At 53.4% G+C, this 20,956-nt stretch overlaps 1 protein-coding gene across 9 annotated transcripts in view; it reads right to left on the bottom strand.

Moving 5' to 3' along the window:
- The window catches only part of RGS3 (regulator of G protein signaling 3), a 136,778-nt gene that overhangs the window by 13,254 nt on the left and 102,568 nt on the right, over positions 1-20,956 (bottom strand). For 4 of the 9 annotated variants that reach the window (XM_002820128.5, XM_054520483.2, XM_054520485.2 and 1 more), the window contains one exon: positions 201-1,178. In XM_002820128.5, the coding sequence (XP_002820174.2) occupies positions 201-1,178 (978 nt within the window). Of the gene's footprint in view, positions 1-200; positions 1,179-2,395; positions 2,785-18,885; positions 19,739-20,956 lie in introns of those variants that run through there. The other 5 variants (XM_063714369.1, XM_054520486.2, XM_054520487.2 and 2 more) reach the window with 5 other exon arrangements.

Raw genomic sequence — 20,956 nt, 5'->3', positions numbered from 1 at the left:
GTCATGGGTTTAAGTCCAGGCTCTGCCTTCTTGGTCCCATTGGGCCTCAGTTTTATCTTCTGTCCAACAGGTGGAAGGTTCGCTGGGAGGCTGCCAGGACAGTGGGGGTGGAACATGGTGACTTCTCATTCCCTGCAGCTCCTGGGCCAGCCCTCCCCACATTGCATGTATCCTTTTCCCTCCCCCTTTAGCTTTCTCACCTTCCTGTGTCCTGTGAAGAAGAGGGAAAGGTGGTGCATGGAGCCACCATTGCGGCCCAGCTCTTTCTTGAGGGTGCTGGGTGAAGGCATGCCCCAGGTGGAGGCAGCACCCTCACCGTCTGAGCAGTGCAAGGTGGTGTCGGAGGCGAAGCAGGGCCCTCGGGGCTCCTGCAGCAGGCTGCCCTCGCTGTGTGTCCGGCGCCGCAGCGAGTTCTGCACACGCAGTGAGAGGCCACCCTCAGCCCCCTGGCCCGTCTCGATCATGCTGCTGCGCTTGGCCTCACTGCGCTCTCCGTAGTTGTCATCGCTGGTGTCCTCATCCTCGTCCTCCTCCCCTTCCTCCCCCTCCTCCACCTCCTCGGCCTCTTCTGCATCCTCCTCATCTCCCGAGCAGCCCTGCTCTGCCCCTGCCTTCTGGCTGTAGGTGCTATCCAGCCGGACCTCGGGGATCACAAAGGCTGGCCTGGAGGCCGCAGGTGGGTCCCCGGTAGCTGCTAGTGGGTCCCCGGAGCTCATGGTGTCCTCAGTAAGGGCCTTGGCCGGCAGAGAGACCTGGCTAGGAGGCAGATCTTGACAGGGTGGAGGGTCCTGGGTGGGGGATTCCTGGATGGCAGGGAGGTCTTTGGTGAGTAGAGGGTCCTGGTGAGGCAGGGGTTCTTGACCAGCAGGCAGGTCCTGGCAGGGTGAGAGGTCTTGGGCTGGAGGGGGTTCCTGGCATGGTGGCGCATCCTTGCTGGGCGGAGCGTCTGGGCCTGGAGGGGATCCTTCAGAGGTAGCTGAGTCTTTGCTGGACAGTGGTTCTTGGCCGGGAGCGGGTTCCTGCCCAGAAGGGGAATCCTTGTTGGGTGGAAGGTCTTGTCCTGGAGGAAGCTCCTGGCCAGGAGAGGGCTCCTTGCTGGGTGGGGAATCCTCGGCACCAGGCCCCTTCCCTTCCTCCAAGGGCATCTCCCTCTTCTCATCTGCCTCCGTCTCAAACATCTGGGAAACAAAAAGAAAACAAGAACGGTTCAGAAGAGGAGGCTCCCAGATGCCAGACACCATGCATTAGCTGACATGAAATCAGGCAGTGGCCTGAACCCCGGCCCCCCAGTCTGAAAGCTGAGGTGCCAGATGGAACCCCCAAAGCCCCTTTGACTTAGCTGTGTAACAATTCTCACCCTGTCTTCTTGCTTGAACTTTCTGGTCCATCAAAAACACAGCTGGTCATTTATAGGAGAAGAGGGAGAGGTAACCACTGTCTATCTAGCTCCTGCTTTGGCAGGTGCCAGGCCAGCTTGACCCCACTCTCTTATATGGCCTTCCCGACAACCCTATAAAAGAAGCATCACTGTCCCCATTTTACAGAAAAGGAAACAGGGTCAAAGTTGCCTCTGGGGATAAAGGAGAACCAGGCAGTCTCTGCTTATGGACCAGAACCAAGCCAAACCCCAAAGCCAGGGCGGTCACTGAACCCAGCCCAGGGTGTCTTCTACCTGAACTAAAGTTTAAAAAATCCTAATGAGTCATTCAAACAAGAATGTGCTCTGAACGCTTAAGTATCTTTTTGAAACTATTAAACTGGAATGAAACCGGAACTTTAAAATATTGTCCATACCTGGACTCACCAGATGTCACAGACACATGGAACCTCCCTGAAGAATCACCCACCCAGGGATTTTTAAACTGCTTGGAGGAAGCTCAGGAATTCCTCAAAAAACACAGCATCTCCTGCCTCACACACAACCCTCGGGATCCTAGGGGGTTTTGCTGAGTTTCGACAGTAGATTTCATGTGCAAAGAGAAAAACATTTCTCTTGATGAAAGTCTGAATAGCAGCTATGTCGCCAGAAGATTGGGGCCCCGAAAAAGTCAGTGTCCATGGTGCCACAACCACACAGGGAGGCAGTTCTCAAGTCTGGGGTGGGCCCCTCCCACTCAAGGATCAGGAATGCCGGAGCTGGAACTATTTATTTAGAGCCCAGATTTTGACTTCAAGAAGCCATAGCTGCTGAGAACTAATGAAAGGGAAAGACCCCACCCATACTCGGGAACTGAACAGATGCTTGGGAATGTGTGCACCTGCGGGCACACGCGCACACTGGCAGAAAACTTCAGGGGTAAGTACCCCCAGAACATGGGTTAAGAGCTCTCATTGTAGAAATCATTAATGTCCATTTGATGGATGAGAAAACTGAGCCCAAAGGCCGGTGACTTACCCACTATTGTACAGCTGCCCTGACACCCAAAAGGCCATGCTCGAAGCTGAGAAGTCTTTGAAGCCCCGGGGAGTCTGTAATGGTGAAGCCCCACGGCTGGGAGTCAGTGTTCAGCCATGGCTTGGGGCAGCTGCAGGTTGCTGCACACACATGTCAGGGGTCACGCTGGCATCTGGGAGCACAGATGTGAGCGGATGTGAAAGCGCGGCACGGGTAAAAGCCACAGCCTGGGAGCGTGAAAGTGAAAGTGGAGCCCCGCAGAGTGGAGAAGGTGGCTGGGCAAGGGAGGGGAGGCCTCAGAGGACTCTAGCGTGATCTGGCCAAGGTCGGGAAGGGCACGCCTTAGGCTATGGCTCACAGGCCAAAGACAGGTGCCTGCCGACGCTGTGGCCTTCTTGCCCTGGAAATCCTGCCTGCAGCTCAGAGGTGACTCCACACAAGGGCCCTCTCAGACTCTGAAAAAACAGCAATCTGAAATCCCCACTGCATAGACAGAAAGGCTAAGGCCCAGAGAGGAGCAAGGGGCAACCTAGAATCACACAGGGTGTCAGGTACAGCCAGTCACCAACCTTTAGGCCTCAAGGTGTCCACCTATGAAATGGGATAATCAGCATGCCTGAGTAACAGATCAGGAGCATATGCTGGAAAAGCTGGAAAAGCTGGAAAGCTCCTACAGAAGATGGTGGTGTTGGAGTTAATGCTTTCAAAAGCATTGATCTAGAGGGAAATTCTGAAGTTAAGGACCTCAACCAGCAGCACGTGTTTCCCACATACCCCAAATTTTGCCAAACACCAGAGTCAGTGTTGGCAATTGTAATGTCAGGGCCTCCAGTCCAGAATTCTCATCTGGAAACTAAGGGCTGTGCTTCAGTCCCATCAGGCTGTTCCCAGGTGGACAGAAAGACCCTCCATTGGGTAGACAGGAAGGCTGAGGGCCCAGTCTGGACAGTGACTTAGTGACTTGCCCAAAGCCACCCTGCACAAATCAGGGGCTAGGCTGGGGCCAGAGCCCAGGCCTTCTGGCCCTGTTCTTCTCAAGCCCACTTCTGATCTCTGTCCCCATGAGCAAACCAGTCCCCAGCCCATCGCCCCACCCACCAGGGAGCATTCTCCATCAGGAGAAACAAACTGCCCTGCAGCCAGCTCCCTGGGGCCCCTCAGTCCTATCACCCTACCACATGGCCAGACCTCCCCCCGACCCACCCCCTGGCCCAGCCACCTGCCTCTGATAGTCCTTGGGGAAAGACGGAAGGAAGCAGCAACCGGGTGCCCTCAGGGCCTGGCACGGAGTGGCACTGAGTGGGGAGCAGGCCGCATTTCCCCTTTCCTGGGTGGTGAGGGTGGGGCCCAGGCCTGTCCCAGTGGTGACTGTCAGTCGGAGCCCGCCCACCCCTTGGGGAAAGTGCAGCAACAAACCCAAAACCAGAAATGCAAGTCAGCCTGCCTCTGCCAACCCTGTTCTAAATCGAGGCCAAACCAAACAAAGCCAGGAGGGGAAGTGCCGCTCAGGCAGGGGTACTGCCCCCAGAGGGCACCTACCCGGAGGGATCAGCTGAGAAACTAACCAAGACGGAAGGGTTCTCAGAGGGCCCAGTGGTTATGTGCTCAGATACCCGAGCCAGGCTGATTTTGATCCCAATGGGGCCACTTTTTAGCTGTGCAACTCTGGCCAAGCCTCTCAACACCTCAGAGCCTCCGTTTCCTCATCTGGAATTGAGCCCAATGATATCACACTGGACTCACAGGACTATTTGAGTCTCCTCACAGTGCCTGGCCCTGGAAAAGTTTTTGATACAATGGGAGCTATCAGTGGTCTTATTTTAGAGATAAGAAACCTGGGGTCCCAGAGGGTAAAGGAATTACCTAAGAATGAGAGGCTGATGCAGGATTAGAACTCACATCTCCTGCCCAGGGTCTCTCCCTGTTTCCTTGGAGCCTTACACACAAGTGTTTGGGGCCCTCAGAGGGCTGTAGAAGGAGAAGGAACAGCCTGGAGTGCTGCCTGAGGCCCCTCACCTGGGTGCATCCCACATCAGCAGATGCTGGCGAACAGGGCCCAGAGCTCATGGTTCTTTCTGTGCTCCCAGGCAGGCCTGTATGAACAGGGGCTGTGTGCAGGTTTGGTAAGGCCCCTGTTCTTGGGAGAGCTGGGGTGGGAAGTGGTTTGACGGGAGCTCTGGAGCAATTATAGGAAACCCGAGAAACCCAGGGGTGAGAGGGTGGCAAGTGTAGGAGAAAATTAGGGCAGGAGGGGAGGAAAGGATGAGGGGGAGGTTGCAGAACACATGGTGGGCATGGGATTTGCCCTGTGAGCAATGAAATGCCACAGGCAGAGCTGTGCTGTGTCAAAGCTGCTCTGGGGAATGTGGGCAGGATGTGTGGATGGCAGGGAGGACTGGGGCACGCATACATTCATGCATTCTCCAAGCACTGAGGTAGGTACTAGGGGGACGGCAGGGAACAAGTCAGACACAATCTCTGCCCTCAGTTAAGCAGAAAAAACAGAGGTTAGACAACTAGTCCGAAGGAGCATGGGGACTGCTCTGATAGAGGAAGTACAGGCAGCTGGGGACCCAGTGAGACAGCTGTTGCAACAGCTGAAGTAACAAGAATCCAGCCAGGGCGCCCCAGGAAGACCAGCCTGCTCACCCAGGGCCTTGGGTCCAGAGTGCTGGAAGCCACTGCCCCGCCTCCAGAGGTGGGGGTCTGTGTCTTTCCCATCCATCACTTCTTTGGCTTGGCTGGACCAGGTTAATTCTGCCCATGTCTCATCTGCTGTAAGCACACAGGAAATGAACCAGGCCCTCTAAATGGAGCCACTGTTTAGGACCTAATCAAATCGTCTCCCAAATCCAATCCAGAGCTCGGAATAGGCTAAGGAGGGATGGCAGCTATGACACCCAGAGTTCACACTCATACCAGCTTTGGTTCCTGGGCCCCAGATGCCCACCGGATGTTGGGTTGGGGGTAGTGGTGGGCTGCTAGAAGTGACTTGTCCAACATCACACAGCTACTCACTGAGCAGCCAGGTCTGCTGACCCAGGGACAACCTGCAGCTCTCACTCCGATGATTCATCACAGCCACCACGGATGCCGGGCTCTGCATCTGCCCTCGAAAACCACTTCCTGCACTGGGGGGTGTAAACTGGGGTTTGCCTCTGTCTCAGGGTGGCCCTTAACAGCCAGGATTTTACTGACAGAGCACTGGACATGCAGCCAGAAGACCTGGACTGGAATTCTCACTCCGTCATTTGCTAGCTGTGTGATCCCAAGCTACCCCACTCCAAGCTTGGTTTTCTCTGCCATGAAAGGGGGTGAGGATGCCTGCTGCTTCCTATGCCAGAGACCTCAGGGGACCAAGTCTGAGAAAGGGCAGGAAGGCGCTCTGTGAACTGTAAAGTCCTTTGAGAAAGGGAGAGGCTGTTAGAATTCCTGCCCTGCATTGGACCCCCAGGCTTTCAAGATGGGCTGTTCCTTCAAGCTTGGCACGCTCTGGCTCCCTAGCTTCAGGTCCCTGACTTAATGCTAGCTTCCAGGAACCTTGAGGGCTCAGCTAACACTTAGCTCTCCCGGCTCAGCGTCAGCCCAGCTCCTCCAGGTCTGGCCTCTTGACCACCCAGAGGCTGGCACCCCCAGTGCTTCCTCCGTCACCAGCTCAGAGACCCTCCAGGCCGTACTCCTCTCCCCTCTACCTCCACTGTCTCCAACACAGCAGGTTTGGCAAAATTCAGGAGGATGGAGGCGGTACTTACATTAGGGGGAGCTCCAGAGACTAACTTCACACTTACTTGCTAGGTGACCTTTGGCTTAACGTTTCTGTGCCTCAGTTTCCTTAGCCATAACATAGGATTTCTAGAACCTCCTCACAATGTTGTTAGAGGAATAAATGAGCTAATGAGTATCCAGAGCTCAGCACCATGAGGGCACACATGAGCACTCAATAAACGATAGCCATGGTCACTCCAGCGCAGCGTGGCCTTAATATCTCCCTCCCTGAATTTCCACTGACCCCTTCTCCGCCCTCTCATGGGCCTGTCTGCCTGTCCATCAGGACCTGCTGCAGGGCCCCTCTCATCACAGTCCTGTCCACTCTCTTGGGAACCCATCCACTCCCCGGGCCACAATCGCTATCTGCACCATCTGGCCACTGATGACTCGCAGCCCACTCTGCCAGCTCCGACCCCTCTCCTGAGTTGAGATGCCACAGGCAAGTGTTCACCAAATCCTCATGGAATAGTTCTGCATCCAGACACTGTTCTAGGCTCTGTGCATAAAGGAAAGAATAAGAAAGACACGATCCTTGTCCTTGTGGAGCCTACGAACTAGAGAGGAAGGAGGGATATTGACCAAGTCATCACTGCCATAAACACAGGATAAACAGAAACCAAGACCTGCGGTGTGAAGGAAAACCCTTGGGTGCTGTGAGAGAATCCAGGGGAGTGTTGGGAAGGCCGCCCTGTGGAATGGCTGGAGACCGAAACCTGCTCAAGGGGCAGGGCGGGGCTCACTAGGGGAGGAAGCAGCATAGGCCAAGGCCCCGGGCCAGGAAGAGCCTTAGCATGCTGCTGAGACAGAGGACAGCTGTATGGCTGCAGCCCAGGGACATGGATGGAGACCTCCTTCTGCATATCCCGTTAGTACCCCCAACTCAACAAGCCCTACAACGAATGTGTGATCTCCCCGCAAGTCCATCATTCCTCCTCTCATGGTCCCTGTATCAGTGAAGCCATCACAAGTTGCCCAAACCAGGGAATTGGCCATCATTTTCTCCTCCTCTTCCTTCACAACCATCCCCATGGTCAATCCTCAAATCCTGATCATCACTTATACGACTTCAAGGATCTTTTTACTAGGGAGGTTGGCAATAAATAGGACAAAGTATATGGGAACTCTCTGTACTTTGTGCTAATTTCTAAAGCTACTCTAAAAAATAAAAGTTGAGGCCAGGCACAGTGGCTCAAGCCTGTAATCCCAGCACTTTGGGAGGTCGAGGCGGGTGGATCACCTGAGGTCAGGAGTTCGAGACCAGCCTGGCCAATATGGTGAAATCCCGTCTCTACTAAAAATACAAAAATTAGCCAGGCAACATGGCGTGCGCCTGTAATCCCAGCTACTTGGGAGGCTGAGGCAGGAGAATCGCTTGAATCCAGGAAGCGGAGGTTGCAGGGAGCTGAGATTGCGCCACTGCACTCCAGCCTGGGCAATAGAGTGAGACTCTGTCTCAAAAAATAAAAAATTAAAAAATTAAAAAGTTGATTAATCTTTTTTAAAAAGAATGTTTCTACTCTCTCCATGTCCACTGCCGCCACTTCCCTCTAGACCACCGTCATCCCCCATCAGGATGATGTGGGGCTCACAGTGGCAGTGCAGACCCCACTGGCCATTCTCTGTGCTATGTCAGGGGAGCTGCCTCCATGCAAACCTCAACTTGTCACTCCTCTGCTTAAAACGTTGCTGTGGCTGGTTCCCCAATACCTCCCAGATAAAGTCCAAATTCTGTAGCCCTGGAAGACCCTGGGCTCTGTCTCCCTCTAGCCTCACGTCTGAGCACTCCCCACCTGAAGTGTTTGAATGAATAAATGAATGAAAGAACAACCGCTGGGTGTGGTGGCTCACGCCTATAATCCCAGCACTTTGGGAGGCCGAGGAGGGCGGATCATGAGGTCAGGAGATCGAGACCAGCCTGGCCAACATGGTGAAACCCTGTCTCTACTAAAAATACAAAAATTAGCTGGACTTGGTGGTGGGCGCCTGTAATCCCAGCTACTCGGGAGGCTGAGGCAGGAGAATGGCTTGAACCCCAGAGGCGGAGGTTGCAGTGAGCCAAGATCACACCACTGCACTCCAGCCTGGTGACAGAGCAAGACTCTGTCTCAAAAAAAAAAAAAAAAAAAGAAAGAACAATCCAGTGAACTTCACAGGACCATCTAGACTCTTAGCCTCAAAGTGCAGCCCAAGAGCCAGCAGCAGCATCACCCAGGAGCTTATATAAAATACACACTCATTTTTTTGTTTTTGTTTTTGTTTTCGTTTTTTTTGAGATGGAGTCTCGCTCTGTCGCCCAGGCTGGAGTGCAGTGGCGTGATCTCAGCTCATTGCAAGCTCTGCCTCCCGGGTTCACGCCATTCTCCTGCCTCAGCCTCCCAAGTAGCTGGGACTACAGGCACCTGCCACCATGCCCAGCTAATTTTTTGTATTTTTAGTAGAGACGGGGTTTCACCGTGTTAGCCAGGATGGTCTCGATCTCCTGACCTCATAAAATACACACTCGTAAACCTCAATCCACACCCACTGGATCGGAATCTGCATTTTAATAGGGTCCCAGGAGATTCAATTGCACATTAAAGTTTGGAAAACACCGACCTAGACTATTGGTTCTTAACGGAGAAGTACGCTTTAGAATCACCTGAGGAGCATCTTAAAAATGCCTGTCTGGACCCAATCTAAGACCTACTGCATCATGGTCCCTAGGAGTAAGGCCCAGGCCTTTTCACTTCTTTCTGACTGCCGAGACAACTCTGGAGAGTGGCGTCAGGTAACAGGCAAGGTGACCGTCTGTTACATGAGGCCCAGAAAAGGGAAGTGATAAGGCCAAGGTCATACAACAGAATCAGCACTAAAATCCAGCCCAGAACCTCGCCCAGGACCAGTTCCAACACATAGAAGCCTCTCTATAGCAGGGAGCCTGTGCAGAAGAGGCATGACCTTGGAGCAGGATGGGGGGCTGGCAAGTTCCCTGGAGGCAGCTACCCATTCATGTTCCCTAAACAGAGGCCCAACTGCAGGAGAGAGGGGCAAAGGAGGAATTCGACCACAGACTGAAGCTCCTCTGTCAGAGGCTCAGGAGGGTGGCACACCACAGCAGGGAGCGTACCCACTCTACAGAAAGCAATACTGAGGCACAGAAGGTTAGCTCACCCCCGCACAGGGACTCTCAGGACAAAGCCAACACTCACAGAAAGGGAATCCCTGAGGAAAGAGGAGACATGAGGGCCCCCTCAGAAACCCTTCCTACTCTTGGCTATCACCCGACCAAGAAAGAAGGACACGCCGCTTGCAGCCTGCTGGAGACCCACCACCGCCTGCCTGGATGCCCAGCTTCTCCCAAGGCGAGAAGGGGGCTCCCGGGGTCTGGGTTTCAGCACGGTGCTGCCCTGTCACCCCCTCACCAGGTCCCTTCTCCTCTTGCCTCCACTTCTGACATCACTGCTTCAACATGGGGTGGACTCGTAGTCTCTGTCCCCACCCACCATCGCAAACACCCCTTCTACTCCTCCAGCTCTCTTCTCTGAAAGGCAGGGAGTTGAGAGTTGAGAGCAGGGGGGTTCCCAGCTTCTTCCTGAGCTAGTGGTGACTGATGCCTTGTGAGAAGGGAAACTCCAGGCCCCCTGGGGCTCTGCTGAGGAACCAGTCCGCCTGTGGGATCCATCCTCACTCCCCTTCCCACCCGGCACCCTGCTTTTCTGCCTGCTCCGTGTGTGTGTGCTGGGACCGTCTCATTTCCCTAAGCTCTCTATCCCTCAAGTCTACTTCCCGCCCATCCCTGTGAGCACTGGTTCAATCTGCCTTGGATGCCCTGGCTAGAAGGCTCTCTGCTCCTCTGCCAAGACCCAACCTGCCCTGTTGTCATGGCCCTGAGCAGGTCCTGTTTGGCTCATCAGGATCATGTCTGGCTTATTCACACCATTTCCCCAAAGACTTACTCAGCAAATACCTACAGAGCTGCAGCCATGTGCCAGGGCCTGTGTTGGCTATTGCTGCCAAACAGCAGCAAGCCGTGTTCCCTGCCTTAGAGGTGCCAGATCCATCTCTCACCCACCTGCTACCACGCTAGGAGGCTGTGGAAGTAGAGGCAGCAGGGACAACTAGGATGGCTCTGGGAGGAGGTAATGGGGGGAAAAAGATGGGACAGGATATTCCAGGCTGAGCCAGAGCCAGCAGGGAACATTCAAGGAAGTGGAGGTGGTTGGATGGGGCAGGAGCATGGATATTTTAAGGAATTCCGACGTTACCCTGAAAGCAATGTTTACTTAGCGCTGCAGAGGTAAGGAAGGTGAAGCTAGAGGTGTTCAAAACAGATAATGATGACAAAGATAGGGGAGAGAGAGATGATTAACTGAGCATCTACTGCATGCCACACACTGTGACAGTTGTTTTATACTTTAGGTTCTACTTCCAACAATCCTATGAGATCAGTATCATTTTTAATAAGAAAACTAGGACTTAGAGACATTAAGTAACTTACACAAGATCAAAAAGCAAGTCAGTGGAAGAGTCAGAATTGAAACCATGGTCTGCCTGACTCCAAAGCCCTGCTCTTTCTACTCCTCTGCGATCTCCTTTCCTGCCCTCTTCACTTCCTCCTTCCCTTCCTTCAAAGGATGCTTCCTGAGGACAAACCTGGGCCTGGCTCTGTGCTAGGCAGTGGAGAGCAACACCAGACGCAGGGGCCCCGCTCGGACTCCACATGGCTGGAGACTGAGGGGCAGGAGACTGACACCTGGTGTTGGGAGGGGCAGTGCAGAATTCTGTACACCTGCTGACCCCCCCAAATCCTCTCCCTCCCAGGGTCCCCTTCCAGGTGGGGAGAGCTAGAAGCGTGTGGCTTCTCTGTGATGCTTTCCGCTAGGTTAATCAAAGAAGCTCTGCCATGCCAGGATGACCTCAGGGAAGGACACAAATAGCACTGCAGTCATGAGGTCAGCATTTGGAAGCAGGAGGGCCTGGGGGTGAATCCCAATTCCTATCCATGTGCCGCCTCCCTCACAGCCAGTGTGCCGCTTCCTCACAGGGCTGCTATGGGGCATATGGAGGCAGTGCCTGGCACACAGTAGCCCATGGTGGTGCCCCTCTGCTCCTTGCCTTCCTCTCCACAGCTTGACTCTCTCATGAGTGGGCACCAGGGACCAACCCAAAAACTAAGGTTTTACTCCAAGCAACAGCTCTGAGAATAGGGAGGACTGATAGCCAGAAGTGGAAGGAGGGAAGCCTATTGCTGATGAACAACTGGGGCTTGGAGACAGGCAAATCAAGCTTCAGACCCTGGCTCTGCCACCTCCTAGGTCAGGGCACCTGCACAGGCTGCTTAACCTATTCAGGCTCGATTTCCTCATCTGCCAAATGGCAATGTGAATACTGAGTACCCACATCACAGCTCTGTGGGGAGGGCTTAGCATAGGGCCTGGCACCTAGTAAGTGCTCAATAAGCATCTGCGATTTCTGTAATCATAATGGTTACTCTCATGACGATCATCGACATCATCAGCTCCCTCTCCTGCATCCAGTTCCGGGACAGGGCACTTGACATGTTCTGACCCTTACAGCAGCCTAGGACACGAGTCCTATTAGCTGCAGGTTTCGGGGAAGAAACTTGGAAGCTGAGAAGGCAGATGAGCCTGTGCTCAGCCTGCCCCTAGGCTGGGTCAGTCTGGCTCACTGCACGGCCTGGGCCAAATCACTCCCCTCACTGGGTCTTGCTCTCCCCAGCATGTCTGTCCAGCTCTGAATCTCAGCTAGCCTAAAAAGATCAGAGTTCAGGGCCCAAGGCATAACCAGGTCTCCTTGTGGGGGCATCAAGGGCAGGAGGAACAGAAAGGTCCCCCTTTCCAGATACACCCCTTGCCTTATCTGTCTGCCCCAGTCTGCCCCACTGCCCTCCTCCTTCAGGGCCTGCAGCGCTGGGGGCACTGGGTGGTGGGGGGGTACCCATCCAGTAAAAAAAGAGGCTTTTTCACTCAAGGACACTGGAGTGGACATGTGGACATGAGACTAAGCCACAACCCTGTGGCCGAAGGTCACCCTCCCAAGCCTCAGGCACCCTCAGCCTCACCACTGCCTCCTGAGGCAGGCGCTCCCTATCTCTGCTTGGGGGTGATGTCAGGGCTAGGTTTGGCTGAATTTACAGTCTTCTCCAAACCCACCCTCCTGCCTCCCTCTGTCATGAGACTTTCTCTTATCTCCCTTGGCCCTGCACCAACTTGCCTATATTGTTCTCCTGCTCAAAATGCCTCCATCCCTCTAGGATAAAGTCCCATCCTCTAACCCTATGTGTTCTGCTCCCGCCAACCTCTCCACCACACCATTTCTCCTCCTTTCCCTCCAGCCATTCTGATACACTCTACCCTCAGGCCCTTCTAAACCTATGCTCACACCGTAGGTCCTGCCTACAGCACCTTCCCCTCCCCCGTCCACCTGCCGAAGCTCTACTCATCCTTCAAAATTCAAGCGCTCCACCCATGTATTGCCCCTCAATTTCTGACAAAGGTGACATTGCCCTATAGTGAGACAGGATGGATTTTGAATACATTGAATATTTATCCAGAGAAAATGAGTCTTGACCTCTACTTCATACAGTGGATAAAAATCTATTTCAAGTGGATTTTAGATCTAAATATGAAACATAAAACATCTAAAAGAATACATAAACGTATATGTCCATAACCTTGTAATAAGCAGAGAAACAGGACTCAACAAACACTCTCCATAAAAGAAAAAAGATTAACAAATTGGACTGCATTAAAATTAAGAACTTGTGTTCTTCAAATATACCCTTAAGAGAGTGAAAAGGCAAATCCCAGAGTGGGAAGCGATATTTGGAATGTGCATATCCAACAATAAACACATATCTACAATATCATTTAAGCTCCTACAAATTAATCAGAAAAAAAAATCCAATAGGAAAATGGGGGAAAGACTTGAACAGGCACTTTTCAAAAGAGGTCATCCAAATGGCTAATCAACACATGAAAAAGGGACTCGACCTCACCAGACATCAAGAAAATTCAAATTAAAGCCACAATTAGATATCACAATATCTAATACCAATAATGTTGGTACAGACATGGAATAATAGGCTCTTTCATGTACAGCTTGAAGGGAGTGTATTCCTGTCACACTTTGGAAAATAATATCATGGTATTTACTAAAGTTAACTCTGTACAACTCTATGACTCAGCAATTGCAAAACTTAGGTATTCACCCAACAGAAGCATACATAGTACATCAAAAGATAAGTACAAGAATATTCATAGCAGCACCATTCATTATAGCCTCAAACTGTAAACAACACAAATGTTCATCAGCAGTAGATCAGATAAACTGTGGCGGTATATTCACACAAGGAAATACCACAGGGCAACAAGAATAAACAAAATAAAACTCGACACAATATTATTGATGAATCTTGCCATCAAAATGCTGATCGAAAGAAGTCAGCATGAAATAACATGTACTCAATGATTCCATTTACACGAAATTCAAGGATAGGCTACACTCATCGATGAGAGAAGTCAGGACAAGGGCCGGGGGCAGTGACTCACGCCTGTAATCCCAGCACTTTGGGAGGCTGAGGAGGGCGGATCACCTGCGGTCAGGAGTTCGAGACCATCCTGGCCAACATAGTGAAACCCCGTCTCTACTAAAAATACAAAAATTAGCCGGGCATGGTGGCACGCGCCGGTAATCCCAGCTACTCAGGAGGCTGAGGCAGGAGAATCACTTGAACCTGGGAGATGGAGGTTGCAGTGCACTGCACCCCAGCCTGGGCAACAGAGAGAGACTCTGCCTCAAAAAAAAAAAAAGAAGTCAGGACAGGGGTTACCTTTGAGGTCATAGTAACTAAAAGAGGGTTATTTGTGGGGATTCCTAGGGTGCCAGAATATTCTATTTCTTGACCTGGATGGGGGCTACGCTTTGTGGAAAATTCATTGGCTGTATTCTTCTAATTTTTCTGGAAGTATGCTGTACTTCAATTTAAAAGGTTTATTTTAAAACCCCTCATCCCAGTGTCTCCTCCTCTGCTCCCTGGGCTGAGGCTCACTGCTCCTCAGTGAGCTCCTTGCTTTGTACACGTCTCTGATTGCACATTCCAACTGCTTCCCTCCAGCAAAACGCTGCCGTGCTGCCTCCTGAATGCCTGCTCAGTGTCAGATCCACACCAAGCACCTCACCTACATCGCTGCATTTAATAACAGCCACCTATGAGATAGGCGCTAGTGGCACTCCCACTGCTAGCAGGCCACAGAATCCATTCACATGAAACATGTCTAAGTGCTTTACAGCTATTATCTTATTTAACCCGAGGAGGCTAGACCACTGCTCGAGGACACGAAGGCAGGAGAAGCTCCATTCTTGTCCAAGAGCACAAGACTCTAAGGTAGGAGAGATCCTTCCATCAAGTCCAGAGCCCATACTCCTATATAACCTCCCTAGACAAGGAGGAGCATGTGGCTGGACACACAAAAGCAATTTCCATGGACAGGCGGGAATCACGTCTACACCTCAGAGGGGTGGATAGACTGGGATGGAGACCTGCTCTTCAATGGACAAGCATCTGTACAATCACATGCAGCTTCACCTCTTGTAGGAAGCTTTGCTGAGGCTCCCAGGCTGAACTGGGTGCTTCCCTGGGGAGTCCCACAGCACCCTCCTCCCCACCCCATGCCTCTCCATTAAAGCTGTGTTGTTACTGTCCATTACCTGAGCATCCTGGCACTAGATTAAAGATTGGGCCTTTTAGATCTATGCCTCTAAGTAATATGCAAGTACATGGCACACAGTAGGTGCTTAACACACATGGAAGGAAGGAAGGAAGGAAGGAAGGAAGGAAGGAAGGAAGGAAGGAAGGAAGGAAGGAAAGACACAGAAGGGAGAGAGGCAGAGAGGACAGTACAGAGCTGCTGCTATTTGAATCAACTGGAAACTGCAGGAAGTGAGGTCTGAGAAGTGAAGATTTCATGTCCTGGCTGAACACTGCTTCCAACCCTTGACTTGAGGGGTGGCATAGCCATGCCACCTCCCATTCCACAGTCCTCCTGGCGGCCTTCAGCCTGCTGTCAAGGTTCCTTCCAGCCATGTGGTCCCCAGAGGCACTGCCAAGACCTTTCTCTGCCTCTCCCTTTGTTTCCTTACCCTCTGCCACCCTTCCCCGAGTCCCTGAGCTCTGTTATTTGCCCAAAGCTAACTCCAGTAAGAGGTAACTGAGGACACTACAGAGAGCCCTGGCTATGTGGCAAAAAGTATGCCCAGTTCCAAATAACTTCCTACACACCCCCCTTTCTAAGTTGGGAGCCGCTGACAGTTCTCCGGCAGCAGCCTGAGCCACGGTGCCAGGTGCAAGCGGGCTGGCCCATGGAGGGCAGGGAGAGGGGAGAAGCCCTGGGCCATCTGGAGCATACCTGGCAGCTATCCACACATCTCGAGTGATGACTTAGGCCCACTGCCAGAAGGAAGAGGGTATCCTGGGACCCTCCTCCCTCTCATCTGTGCCCGGAAGCTCTGATCTCCCAAGAGGCTTATGGCTCTAGCACACCTCCCAGCATCCTGCCCCCATCCCCACTCCAATCCTGGAAGCCAGGGTACAGCTGGTTGTGCAGGGGCAGGCAGCACTCCCTGGGACTGAGCCTGGCTGGTCTGCTGTGAATGGCTCCAGCTTCTCCAGGCTTAGGGGGCTGAGCCATAAGCAGCCTTGTTTATTCCTGGGAGGAATGATGGTTTTCCCTAAGCAATGACATCTTGGAAACTGCCTGGCTCCATAAACAACAACAAACCTCCCAGCTTCGGCTTGGGCTGCAGCTTGCATGAGAAGGCTCCTGCCCAGAGGCGCCTGGGGAACAGGCTGGGGGCTGCTTCTCTGCTGCACCAAGCCCTGGCCCTGACCATTGACTCTTGGAAGCCAGGAAGAGGAGACAGCCTGCAGAGAATCAGAGAACTGGATATTTGGAAGGCACCTGGCAATACTTGGTCCAGTCCCTGGTTGCTACAAAGGAGAAACTGAGGTGAGAAACAAGGCATATTTGCCTGAAATCATCAGTAAGAAGGGACGAGAAGGTGCCACAGTCTCCAGCCCACCAACCAAGGGCTTTGTCTATTGCACATGCTGCTTTTCCCAGAGGATAGCAGGGCTCTAGTCAGTAAGCCCGAAGGTCCAAAAGGGACATGTCACTGGTGAGTCCAGAAAAAGAGAGAGCCCCAAGACGAAACCTGGATACTCTGAGACATCCAGTTGGTGCAGTACAGAGAGGCCTGGGCTGGGGAAACTGAGTTCTTGTCCCTGCTTTCCTGCTGAGTCGCATGTCACCTCAGGCAAGTCCTTCCTCTCCTGCCTCAGTTCTCTATCTATCTATAGGTTGGTGCAAAAGTAATTGCGGTTTTTCATTACTCTTAATGGCAAAAACCGCAGTTGCTTTTATACCAGCCTAATAGAAGGCAAAGAGACTGTCATCTCTAGGGCCTTAAGAGGCCAATGGGAAGCAGCTCTCAGGGCCCCCAGGGACCCAGCTGGGGATAGGCACTCTCCTCATCTGTGCCTCTTCTGAGGGAGCCACACAGACCACTGGCTTGAGGATCAATACCCCCAGACCTACTCTGGTTGGCACCATCCCAAGGGGGTCCAGGGAGCTGAGCTCCAACTCCCTGTAGTCTGTGCAAAGGTCCTTCAGCATTGCATTCCAACCAGCCAGGGCTATCCCCTCCACCCATGGCCCAGGCTATGCTGTGGATTCCACCTAGCCCAGCATGACCCCTGAGTGGATTCTCCCTATGGTCCCTGCCAGGATGAAGCCAAAATTCTCCCCGCCTCACCTCCTATCAAACCCAGCCCCCATCCCTTGGCCCTATGGATGCAACTTTGACATTCAGAGCCTAGGCCTCTCCTAAATGGGCTCCCCGACAGGCCCTCTATGCCAGGCACAGAGCTAGGAGATGGCGGACACAGCTGACTTGCACGTCACTGTTTGTCCTCAAAGAAAACCTGCCCTAGCCAGGATAATGCAACACCCCTCTCCAACCATGCCCCAGGCCCCTGGCCAGGTCCTTGTGACTAAGGAATGAATAAGGCCCAGATTCTGCATACATAGGACACAAAGCAATATCCATGGGTGCCACCACCAATGGACAGACTCATGCTGCCTGGAGTATTTGCTCTAGTTGTGGAAGTTTGGATAAAATAAGACATGGAGAGGGGAGGGGAGGGGAGGGGAGGAGTGGGGAGGGGTTTCCAGGCAGCTGGAACAGCATGTGCAAAGGCAAGGAAGCCTGGAAGTGCAATGATTTCACTGATACCACGTACTTATAATCAGAAGCCCCATCAACAATTTCTGGCTCAAAGGCCTGGAGACTTCTCACGAGGAGTGGTCACTTGCCTCAACTGCCTCATCCTCACCATCTGCCTGCTTCTCAGAAGCCAGTCTGGGCTTGCAATGAGCCCTGTTGTGGAACTCGGCTCCCTGAAGGGCCTGCCCTAGGCTAAGTCACACCACGTGCTAGGGCTGGGGAAGAGGGGAGGTGCCCCTTGGCTGGGCGTAGAGGACTCAAGGGGCCTTGGTGGAAACTTTGACTATGCCTGCAGTGCCCTGGCTGGGATCCCGCAGGCACCAGCAGGGCAGCCTCTGCAGCTCCTTTCCTTGAGGAGATGTACCCACTCTAGCACTGGGAGAGGAAGCCAGATAGCCACCCAGCCAGAAGGCCTGAGGGCAGCAGGATGTGGAAAGTTTTCAAGCATCACTGTGGGGCCTGGTGTACCAAGCTTCTCAGGCCAGGAGGGTCAGATTTGAAGCTGAATTATAATACTTAGCTCAGGTCAGGGAAATGGTTTCCCACATGTCCTGTTCTTGCTGTTCTAGGAGGCAGAAGTCCTCTATCCTGGTCCCTGCTCAGCCACAGACCTGCTGCTCAAACTTGGACAAGGCTCCTCCCCTTTCTGGGTCCAGGTTTATCCTCCTGCCCTGAGTCCTAGGGTTCAAGGGTTCTTCCTGGACACCTCGGAACAAGAATAGAGATGTGGACCCTCCAGGCTGGGAAAAGAATTAGCCTCTGTCTGCTCACAGTGGCCAGCTCTGTGGTGTGAGCCTGTCTCTGCCACCACCCCCTGCCTGATGGGTCTCAGCTGGAGCCAAGGGAGCAGGTGCAGGCCCTCTTCCATGGGGTTGGAGCTCGGAGGCAGAGCATCTTTGCTTGTGCTTCCAGTGGACATTTCAGCAGAGGCCCTCTTAGGGACTAAAGGCAACCCACTGAGAATAGTTCCAGAGACCACCTCTTCCCCCACGAGTGAAACTAGACACGAGCTTGCATCCCTGGTGCCTGGTGTGCGGCCAGCACCCCTGATACAATAGCCAACCCTGCCGGCTGAGCGCTCCCCTCCCATGCAGTGTCCCGACTTTTTGGCCACCAAACAGTTCTTGTTTCTCTGAGAAAGAAAAGCTGGCTGTCCAGCCTAGAAGTGGGGAGCAGCAAACAGAGGAAGCATCCCCCCAAACCTGCAGGGCTCCCAGCCCCTGAGACAGACAGATGGACAGACAGACAGACAGACAGACACACACACACACACACACACACACACACACACACAGAGCTATCTCAGAACAGAGCACAAATGGTTTGGTTGCAACATGCCTATCAATGGCTGCCCTGGGGAAGAAACAATAGAAACAGGGGCACAGGGTGGCTTGGACACCCGCCCACCACACACACAGCCCTGTCACCAAGGTACCTACCCAGCACACTCCAGCAGGGACCCAGGCGACTCCTGGCTGCCGCTCCTGCCAGCTCGCCCGCCCGGGTCTCCACCCGGCTCCTCCCGCAGGCGGGCGGCCGTGGCTGTGGCAGCTCCTGGCGGCCGTGTCAAGCGGCTGCCTTCCCCAGACAGAGCTCCTTTGTGTCAGCAGAGCTATTTATGGACTTACCCAAGTTCCCCAGGGGAGCGATACCTGCTAGGAAAAGCAGAACCAAATGACCAGGTTCCACCTCCCACATCTAGGTAGCGCTTTCAAAACCCTTGCATCACCCGTCCCTCCTCCTCTTCCTCTTCCTCCTACTTGTCCTCCTCCTCTTCCTCCTCCTCCAGCGCCTTTCCCAAACACACACCCTATCCAGCCGGCCACCGCCACTCTGGAGAGAGGATGGGTTTCCTTCTTCCATTAAACAGAAAACTCTGTGGTTTCTCAAAGCACTTTCATCTGAAATGGAGTCCAGGATGTCTCAAAGAAGAGGGTCCTGGGCCAGCCCGTCCTTCTGCCCACCCCACGAGGGGCCCAGCTGGCTCCCGGGTTACATGCTCACACACATGGGCTGTGGGTCCCCTGTGGCTCATCCCCAGGGCCGAAGCTGGCTCCAAAGTGCTGCTCCGGGGGAGAGGCGTCCATCCCTCACAATGGCACCCCCTGGCACTGGGATCCCTAGCAGGCTCCACCCCACACACATCCTGAGGACTCCCAGGCTTGGGCAGCGCAAAGCCGCCTCCAGCCGGCCTGCCGGCAGCCGCTCCCTGCAAGACCACAAGACCAAGCCAATCACCGAGGCTTCCCTGTCACTCCCCCACCCCGACGCTGTTCCTGTCCCAATGGGAGGCTGCAACTGAACCCAGGGTCCTGCAGCCAGCACACGCTGACTTCCAGAATGCGACCGCCCCCAGGGTTGGAGGGGGGTGGCAGCTTCAGTCCCTTCCCAGCGCACAGCTGAATCTTTGAACGCTAAACTCTGGGGAATCCTATGTAGAAAGAGAACCTGGGGCTTCCTCTCCCGGAGACAGCTGGCTGGGAGGGCAAATTGGACTGTAACATCCCGTTACAGTAACGTTGGCTGTAATGAGAGTTACAGCCATGAATGACAGAGACATCCCCAAGGAGGAACTGTGGGGGCAGTGTAACAAGCCCCGGACTGGGAGGAGAGGGTCCCCAGCTCCAGTTCCAGCTCCAGCACTGGTTAATTGGCTGTCACTGAGCAAGTTCCTTCCCCTCTCTGAGCCTCGGTTTCTTCATCTGTAAAAGGAGGCTGCTAACTTTGACCCGCCCACCTGTGGGATGAATACAGGATTCTCTGAGCTGGCTCTTGGCTACCCTTTCTTGAGCATGAACTCCGTGCCAGGCCCTGTTCCCAGAGCTCTGCCTGCATTAATGCACTGAATCCTCACCAGCAGGTTGTGAGGAGGGGAGGACTGTGATTACCCCAGTTACAGATGAAGAGTCCAAATTACAGAATGGCAAAGGAAGTTGCCCACAGTCACATAGCCAGTTGTCTGTATAGCCAGGACTGAAAACTAGTTGCTCCTACTCGTCATGCCAGCTCTTAACCACCATACAGCCAGACAACAGCAAGACGCTGCTGTGCCAGCACAGAGCTGTTCTCTGGTGCTGCAGCTTGTCACAATGTTGACAAATGCACCCTGGGCTGTCCCTGAGGCCCAAGTTGGGAATGCCCAACTTGTGGCTGGCTCCCACCAGAGCAGCAGGCATCCTGGGATGATGGCGCAGAAAAAATGGACAGAAGGAGCCTCTATGTTCCCGTGCCCACCCCACCCACCTTGGCCACCTAGGCTGAAGCACAGTGTCTCTGTCTCTTTCCCTCCCTATGGTAGAGACCCCCCGCAGGGTCTCGAGATGTTTCTGCCTGTATCCCTGCCCCTGTCCATCTCTGACTCTCTATTCCTGACTCTCTCACATACACAAGCATACACATGCACACTGCTACAAGAAAACATTCTTTATCGGGTCAACTCAGAACAGCCCTCCTCTGAGTTGGTAACTTACAAACGCCAACCAGTGTTTCATCTTGTCCCTGGGGGCAGAA

Source organism: Pongo abelii, chromosome 13, assembly GCF_028885655.2.
Source record: "Pongo abelii isolate AG06213 chromosome 13, NHGRI_mPonAbe1-v2.0_pri, whole genome shotgun sequence".
In the NCBI taxonomy this organism is placed as follows: Eukaryota; Metazoa; Chordata; class Mammalia; order Primates; family Hominidae; genus Pongo; species Pongo abelii.
The sequence above is the reverse complement of the archived record's forward strand: the minus strand, read 5'-3'. Positions and strand labels throughout refer to the sequence as shown.